General features: G+C 49.2%; 3 protein-coding genes across 3 annotated transcripts; 1 reads left to right on the forward strand and 2 right to left on the reverse strand.

Moving 5' to 3' along the window:
* Window positions 1–682, reverse strand: FTJAE_11893 (Fso1; the record flags this gene model as incomplete). Its single annotated transcript, XM_037344884.1, has 1 exon — window positions 1–682. A coding segment is annotated over one exon (682 nt), but the record flags the coding sequence as incomplete, so codon positions are not given.
* Window positions 683–2,990: 2,308 nt separating this feature from the next.
* On the forward strand, window positions 2,991–6,359 carry FTJAE_11894 (DNA mismatch repair MSH3; the record flags this gene model as incomplete). The annotated part of the gene is made up of 2 exons (XM_037344885.1): window positions 2,991–3,762; window positions 3,811–6,359. 2 exons carry the CDS (start codon window positions 2,991–2,993, stop codon window positions 6,357–6,359), a joined length of 3,321 nt encoding a protein of 1,106 aa, XP_037201044.1.
* Window positions 6,360–6,988: 629 nt separating this feature from the next.
* FTJAE_11895 (uncharacterized protein) lies at window positions 6,989–8,521 on the reverse strand (the record flags this gene model as incomplete). The annotated part of the gene is made up of 4 exons (XM_037344886.1): window positions 6,989–7,515; window positions 7,587–7,741; window positions 7,883–8,121; window positions 8,168–8,521. 4 exons carry the CDS (start codon window positions 8,519–8,521, stop codon window positions 6,989–6,991), a joined length of 1,275 nt encoding a protein of 424 aa, XP_037201045.1.
* Between the last annotated feature and the right edge of the window lie 398 nt (window positions 8,522–8,919).

Raw genomic sequence — 8,919 nt, forward strand, 5'->3', positions numbered from 1 at the left:
GTCCTGGCTCCACAATCGGGGTTTCGGGAGGGGGGGGCGAGCCACGGCTTGCCCGGGTCGTTGAAGTCGAGGCAGTTGAAGCAAAGCGATTTACTCCTTGGTCGTGCATCTTGAGTTGCTGGACAGCGGCAGGCTGGGCCGGTGCATTGCTTGATGAGCCGGATGCAGCACCAGGCGGCGGATAGTACGTTTTTTGATAGCTGGGATAATTGCTGTTGGAGGAGCCAGGGCGGTGGCTATCGGCCAGAGGACGTTGGAAAAGATCGATGTCGGCGTCAGGACTTGTGGGAGAGCTGATAGGTTTTGGGGCAGCTCCTCTTCGCTCAGCGAGGCCAGGTTTCTTTCCTAGTGGGCTAGTTTCTAGACGAGGGCTGGTGTCGTTGTATGCAGAGCCGAAGGGCTTCGCAGGAGTTGGTTTGCGAACGTCGTCGTCGTCCGGGAACGGCAAGGGAGCCGCAGAGCTGGAGGCGCCAGGAGGTAAAGGAAAAGAGTGCTTAGAGGCGGGAGATGTGGACGAAGGAGGCGCAGGATATCGGAAAGCAGATGATCTGCCATCTTTTGCGGGTTGGGGGCTCTGAGGCTTGAATATGCGCAAAGGTTCAACGGTAGGGCTGTCGCAGTCTTCAGGGGCAGGCTTGCTGAGAAACATCTCCTCATCTGGAACACCACGACTGCGCTCCATCTTGATATACGACGGAGCCTCTAATAGGCGACGGAAGATACGGAAGCGAAATGTGCGACAGTATGCGATATGCGATATGGGAGTTACCCAATGATGGCGGGGTAAGTGAGCGAGCAACAGAACGTCCTGTTTGGGCTTGATGATGCAGATGACAAGGCACAAAGGGGTCCGCGGTAGCTGGCCTGTTCTTGATCAACAAGTACAAACTTGAGAGGAGGTCAACAAAACTCTTGGGTGATGTGCCGTCTAGGTTTATCTTGTTTGAGTTGTTGGCTGAGCGGGGTTCGACCGTTTGGGCTGTATCGGCTGAAGTGACATGGGCGTACGTACAGGTAAAGTATGTAGGTACCTAGATTTGTAGTTAGTGCCTTCTGTCTCCCGTGGCGTTGGTTGTGCTTGTTTGTACCTGATTGAGGGTCCAGGAAAGTACTGAGGTAGGCCGCAGAAACGGTCGCGTAAGGTACAAAACTCTGTTGTTGGTTTCAGAAGAGTGGAAAAGTGATAAACAAGATTCTTTGTAAAGAACAAAAGAGCATCAATGAAAAAAAAGAAAGAAAAAATTAAAAGAGAAAAGGGGGAAAGGACAATCAAGAGGGGAAGAGGGTCTCTTCTTCTCAAGCGCCGTGGCCTGCTGGATCATACAGATTATGGGGAGCTTCCAATAGCGATACAGCTGTTGGGAGGCACCTCGTTAAAACGAAGTGAGGTGGCGTGGCGTGGCCCTCAACCGTAGAGAGGGAGCTTATAAGTACAGGGGTTTCCTAGTACCAAGCTAAGGTATAGTATAGTACCTTGGTAAGGTAAGGTAAGGTATGATTGAAACGTAGGCCGTTGGATTCTACAAACAGTGCGTACCTACCTACCTTAGTACCTAGGTATGAAGTCGTGGTAAGTACGGAAAGCTTGTGTCTTGTTACCTTAGAGTATTCCCATCATGGACGAAAGATAAGCACTATTCTCCCGGGCATAATGGAAGTAACTGCCCGAGTTAACCTAATAAGACACATCTTTCTTATCCGGCGGTAACAGCTTCAGGGGCATGAAATTCGTCACTCTCACAAGATAAATATCGAGCTCAGATAATCCCAAACTCACAACCTACTAATGTTTCAAAGACACCATGAATGATGACAAGCTCTGATTGGTTCCCCCGAACAAGCCGTAAGCGCCCGAGAGCTCGAGCTAAAGCTTGGAAGCCATCAAAAGCGGGACCTCGGGAAGAGCCTTGCAGGGTTTGGGGGCCAAAGAATAACGGGACGGTGGGGCATTTGGGGTAAAATCATGGATCATGAGAACTCTGGAGCTCATCATGGGTAGCAACATAGCCTCGATGCAAGCGCCCGTCCTCGAAGCCAAGAAATGCATGTGACCAACAAAGAATTATGTGATGACGAGATTGTGAGTTTTGGCGAGGTCCCTCCCTTCTGTGATAACTAGCACCCTTATTAGCACAAACCGAAGCAAATGACTGGCGCGAAGGTAAGTCGAGTCATTGGAGCTCCAAACATGTAACAGCAAACCTGAATTATAGGGTACCAAAATAAACTTATTAACAGTTATCCTAAGCTTAGACTATATTACCTAAGTCTTTTTGTCATTTAAGATCGAGGTTCTGTGTTTTCTTTCCTCCCCTAGATCAAGTCAAATATTTGATAGACATCATGAGGTGCATGTCAACGTCAATACAGAGTAGACTCTGACCAACCAGTGGCCTATGCTCTCATTGCCGGGGTTCGGCTGATCATTAATACTGTATCCGTATAAAGGATGGGTATACAAGTGATTACTTCTCAATGACCTATCCATTCATGTCCATAGTGCTTCCTACACCTCGTGGGCGTAGGTATTATAAGGAGTTTGCTGGGAAGTACTTAGCATGGATCTCGTGATTAAATTGCTCCAGTTAAGTTGCTGCCTCTGCTGAATCCGGACCAAGTTCAAAATGGGCGTTCTCTCTCTGCCTCATTAACGCGTTTCGGTCAAGCAAAATCCAGATCGAAGCCAACACTAAACAAGTACTTGCTAAGGTTGGGAGTACAGGAAGGACCTTTATGGATGGGTCATGATATCTCGAGGTACCTTATGCCTATCGGTCCCGAGTGCCTTCAAGGTTGCCTTAGTAAGGTACCTAAGGTGAGGTAGGTAGTAAGAAATGTGGGCCATTCAGCCACTCAACGCGTCTCAACTTCTTTAGACGCGCTTTCTCCAACGTCACCACCCAATTCACGGGGTAGATTAAGGGTATCAAATGTGAACACCCCCTATAGCTAATGCCATTTACAACACCCACAAACTCCTAATCTCCAACATGGCTCCCACTCCGAAATCGAGCGAGAAGAAACAACAGTCACTGACTTCATTCTTCACACCAAAGACCGTCAATGGCTTAGCAGCCGTCTTTGAGAAGCAAAGCCGAGCACAAGCAGTCAAGTCGCAGTCGCAGTCACAATCATCCAGTAAAGATAACGAGTCACCCTCACGAAAACGAGCTTTAGATGATGCAGGAAAGGAGAATGAGAAGCCTGGAAAGACTCTGAAAAGAGCTAGAGTTGATGACCCTCCAGCCAATGAAGACTCAAGCACATTCTTCTCCAGATCGAAAGCTGGCGATCAAGGGACTATAGGGACACGGACAGAAAGATACCGGTACGACGGCTCCAGTGCACCGACCACCCAAGATGGTGACAAGAGCACGGAGCCGATCCAGAATGAGGATGAAGATGCGGAAGAGAGGCGACAACACCAGGAGCTACATAAAAGATTCGTCAAGAAACTCGGCCACCCGGATGCACTTACATGGCGCCGCAGTCTCCAAGATGCTGTGCCGGCGGGTGAAGATGAAGATGCCGACGCTGATGAGGATGATGCTCCAGCCCCTGCAAAGACGAAGAAGAAGGGTTCCAAGACAGGCAAACTCACCCCTATGGAGATCCAGTTCCTTGACATCAAGAGAAAACACATGGACACAATCCTCATCATGGAAGTGGGTTACAAGTTTCGATTCCTTGGCGAGGATGCTCGCATAGCAGCCAAGGAGCTGAGTATTGTCTGCATTCCAGGCAAGATGCGTTATGATGAGCGTAAGTTATCATTCCTGCAGCCCTGAGCGCAAAATCTAACCTATACAGATCCATCAGAGGCCCATTTGGATCGCTTTGCCTCGGCGAGTATCCCGGTGCACCGTCTTCCGGTACACGCAAAGCGCCTGGTAGCTGCCGGACACAAAGTCGGTGTCGTTCGTCAAATCGAGACTGCAGCATTGAAGAAGGCTGGAGACAACCGCAATACCCCATTCGTCCGCAAGCTCACCAATCTCTACACAAAAGGTACCTATATCGATGAGAATGGTGAGCTCGACCAGAGCGGTGGTTCGGGAGCCCCCTCAGGCGATTATCTATTATGTATAACGGAATCCAAGGCCAAGGGATGGGGCACTGATGAGAAAGTTGATGTTGGCATCATTGCTGTACAGCCAGCAACCGGAGACATCATATACGACAACTTCGAAGACAGTTTCATGCGGAGTGAGATCGAAACGAGGCTCTTGCATATCTCCCCTTGCGAGTTCTTGATCGTAGGGGATTTAACCAAAGGTACCGATAAACTCGTGCAGCACTTATCAGGCACCAGCACAAATGTTTTTGGTGACCGGAGTCGAGTCGAGCGCGTTCCCAAAAGTAAGACCATGGCGGCTGAGGCGTACTCCCACGTCACTCAATTCTACGCGGACAAGCTCAAAGATAATGCCCAAGACGAAACTGCCGCCGCCCTTCTCGACAAAGTCTTGAAACTTCCTGAATCTGTCACCATCTGCCTCTCGGCTATGATCAATCATCTCCAAGAATACGGTCTCGAGCACATCTTTGATCTTACAAAGTACTTTCAGAGCTTCAGCACACGCTCACATATGCTAATCAATGGTACAACCCTCGAAAGCCTCGAAGTGTACCGCAATTCTACAGATCACTCCGAAAAGGGCAGCCTGTTCTGGGCGCTCGACAAGACACTCACGCGCCCAGGACATCGCCTACTCCGAAAATGGGTAGGACGTCCCCTGCTCGATCAACAACTTCTCGAGGCCCGTCTCGACGCCGTAGAGGAGCTTCTCGAGAAGCAATCAACCGTTCCTGTATCCCAGCTCGAGTCACTTTTGGCCAACACCAAAACCGATCTTGAACGCAGTCTTATCCGCATTTATTACGGCAAATGTACACGCCCAGAACTCCTCTCAGTGCTTCAGGCCCTCCAAAGGGTTGCGAGCTATTACTCAACCGTCAAGAGTCCTTCTGACGCCCCCTTCTCTTCCTCTCTCCTAAACGATGCTGTCTGTGCACTTCCACAAATTCTTGACACAGTTGTGTCCTATCTCGAGCGCATTAACCTTGTCGCAGCCCGGAAGGATGACAAATATGGCTTTTTCCGTGATGAATTTCAAACAGAGGATATGCAAGATCATCAACTTGGTATCGCTCATGTTGAGCACGAGCTAGATGGCCACCGTGCTGTTGCCGCTGAGAAGATCAAGAAGAAGACCGTCGAATATGTCACTGTTGCTGGCATCGAATATCTTATTGAGGTACCCAACACAGATATCAAAAACGTCCCTGCTTCTTGGGCCAAGATTTCTGGAACGAAGAAACTCTCACGCTTTCACACACCCGAGGTACTTCGCCTCATCACGGAACGCGACCAACACCGCGAGGCCCTAGCTGCCGCCTGTGACAAGGCCTTCACAGATCTGCTCGCCTCCATTTCTGCAGACTACCAGCCTCTTCGCGATGCCGTATCTGCTCTGGCGACCCTCGATTGCATTCTCTCACTCTCTAAAGTTGCTGCTCAGCCAGGCTACTCTCGCCCCTCCTTCCTCCCATCAACCGCCGACCCAACTATCTCTATTACCAACGGCCGTCATGCTATTGCTGAGCATACTCTTGACGGCGGTTACATACCCTTCTCTACCAGACTCATGCATCCTTCACCTCTCGCTCACCTCATAACTGGCCCCAACATGGGTGGTAAATCTTCTTTCGTCCGCGCCCTTGCCCTTATAGTTCTCCTTTCTCAAGTGGGCTCCTATGTCCCAGCCGATGCCTTGTCTCTCACCCTCTGTGATGCTATTCATACACGAACGGGGGCTCGCGACAATCTCTTCGCTGGTGAATCTACATTCATGGTTGAGGTCTCTGAAACAGCCCGCATCCTTCGATCGGCCGGCCCCCGAAGTCTGGTTATTCTCGACGAGCTAGGCCGCGGTACCAGTACTCACGATGGCGCCGCCATCGCTCAGGCTGTGCTGCAGCATGTCGTCACTGAAACCCGCTGTCTAACACTCTTCATCACGCACTATCAAAATCTAGCGCGGGTAGCTGAAGGTCTAGATGGTGTCAAAAACGTTCACATGAAATTCAAGGCAGAGAAAGGGGAGGATGGTGAGGAACAAGTCACGTTCTTGTACGAAGTCGGCGAAGGTGTTGCTCATCGATCTTATGGCCTGAACGTTGCGAGGCTCGCTCGTATTCCCAAGAAAGTCATTGATGTTGCTGCCCTGAAGTCCGGGCAAATGGAGCAAGAAATGAAGATCCGTCGCTTCAGGGGTATTTGCCGTGCCTTGTCGGACGTGATACATAACGGGCCGGATCAACTTGACCAGCTGGTATCTGGCATTGAACAATTGTAGATAACATCACAACTTTACTACGTACTATTTGGGGGTCTTGATAGAAGAAATATAAACCCAATGTCAGAATGACTGATTTCCCATAAGATGCTTACAATGTCTTGTGTCTTGAAACCCCGTAACTCCAATGTCAAATGATATGTCCGTCTCCCCCGGACTCCAAAGTCCCCCTAGTTATTCTTTTCTCATGACACCATTTTATATGCCTCCTTAAGGCCCCAGATCCCCCATACTGATCGTCTGAGCGCCGCTAAACATTGTCCCAAGTTAATCGAAACTCCTAATTGTGTCCCCGCCCAGTACCGTTTTGTTGAAAGTTCAAAAATAGAAATAGAATGTCAAAAACGCGAGTCGCTAAAAATAGGCGTAAGGAGTCGTATGTAATATGTACAGCATTTTTATATCATCTAGAAGGGTTAGAACTTTCTTTTAGTCAGAAGGATGATAGCTGTTAGCCAACTGCCTACCTCTGTGGCTGTCATGATGGTTCAGAGCCATGATCTATCGTGACTCGTCATGATCTGGAAGACTGACGAACTCCATTGATGTATGTAGACCTTTTGATTCTCGTTTGTGGCTGTAGGCCGACAAGGCACATATCTTGCCTTCCTCGGTGCTCATCTTGTCAGTCACATTTGTGAGTCGTCCACTGCAAGGCCGTGGGAGAAGTCCAGGTCATTTTCTGTACCATTCAGGTTCCAGGGTGCATTCATGCTTAGCTCTTGCTCCTCTCCAAGGCCATCGTTGTTCTCATTTGGCTCACAAATTTGTGCCAGTGGTGTTTTCATTCCTCCGTCATTGTGTAAGTGGTCTTGCTGTCGGTTGATAGAAGCAAACGACAATGGGGAGAATGTTGCATTCGGTGTAGCTTGGCTGTAAGGATTCAAGAATGGCCTTTCATGAGAAAAAAGAGGGTTAGTTCCGGGCACTCCCATGAAAGGACTGTTGTTTGTCCCTTGTGTTACATCTCCCGTGATTGATCCCGTGTAGTCTTCATGTTTCAGCTGGAATCCATAGTCTGCGGCCAATCGAAACTGATCTGGGCCAAGTCCTCGATACTGGTCAAAATTTGGAGGGACGAATGGAAGGCGTGACGAAGCATTATAGATGGTAGCGTCTTTCAAAGCATACGAAGCTTCTACGTGACCAAATGTGCCTGTTTGTGTGTAAGTCCAAGTCCAGAATCCAGTTGTGAATAATGATGGCTCAGATGCTCCTCAAACTTACCCGGAGGGAACGACTCAGGTCGAAGTGCCGTAGATGTTTCTCGGCCTGAAAGTTGTCGTGGTGCTAGATCTCTTGGATGTGGCGTGGGAGAAACAAGATTTGAATGAAGAAAGTTGTCAATGCTTCGAGCCCCGTGCTTCGTGCGAAGGTCGAATCTAGTTTCGGTGTCAGTTTTTCGTACAGAAGTGGCACAAAACCTCACCTTCTATCATTCCGAGTAGCAGGAATTGGAGGTTCACTGATGGAAGCTTTCATTTCGTATTAGCGATTTCCCCCTTTTTCAGTTCGCACAATACCCACCTGGCCGGTCCTTTTCATCACGGAAAACATCGTGGATATCTTGCGATTTTTCTGGTGGGGGATATGTCTTGAGCTCTTTCTCTCGGGTTTGTTTCTTTGTAGGGTTTGCCTTCTTTCCCGTGCCAGGTTTTGGGCCACGAGCAGTACTACGGCGTTGCTTGGGAGCGTTGGCCGAGATTTCAGCAAGAGGTGTGGCCTTTTTGCGCTTCGTTTTTGGAGCTTTTCGTGGTGGTGTCTGACAATGTTAGCATTTGGAAGGAACTTTCTCTCGTGGTACATACTGATTCTTCCTGGCCAGGAGCAGGAGAGGAAGCATCATCATACACGTCCTTCGTCCTTTCAACTTCTAGTTCAGAAGTCATGATGACTTGGGTAGGTTCGATACGCTCCGAGGCCCTTTTCATTCTTTCAATCACGGACTTGGGCTTCTTTTGGTTCCGAGTCCGCCTCATCTCGTCGTCGGCAAGATCCATTTTCCCCATTCCTGGCCACACTTGGCCCTTCAGCGACATTGAGTCGGCTCCCAGAGAGAATTCTTCTTGAACATCTTGATCTGGTTCATGGTCAAAGAAGCCCGGGAAGATTGGGAATTCGTTGAGAATTTCGTCTCCTTCGAGCTTAATCGCAGGGCTCATTGATGTCTCCTGTTTAATCTTCCGCTTGTTTTGCTTTCGGCTGTTAGAAAAACGAACAACCACCAGGGGAGGATATCACTACCTTGGCAGAGGCAAAATTGGTTCCTTGATTGCGCCGGCTACGAGCCTCTTCCTTCAACTGCTTTGCTCTCATTCTATCAACCAACAGTGCCTCGATGCCATTTTGGGAGTACTACTCCTCGTAACGTTGAAGTTTGACCGCGGCGGTGATATCTTGGTGAGCCTTGAGCTTCGTTTGGGTTTCGTGATGAAGGTGTCCTTTCGAAGCGATATGAGTAAGAAGATGAGAGACGTCCGAAAAACGAGGAGTCTCAGGGCACACGGAACAAAAGAGTGGGATATGTCGACTGATAGAGCTGGCTGCATTGTCTCCTGGT

The sequence above is a fragment of the Fusarium tjaetaba genome (assembly GCF_013396195.1).
Source record: "Fusarium tjaetaba strain NRRL 66243 chromosome Unknown NRRL66243_c0000306, whole genome shotgun sequence".
NCBI classification, from domain to species: domain Eukaryota; kingdom Fungi; phylum Ascomycota; class Sordariomycetes; order Hypocreales; family Nectriaceae; genus Fusarium; species Fusarium tjaetaba.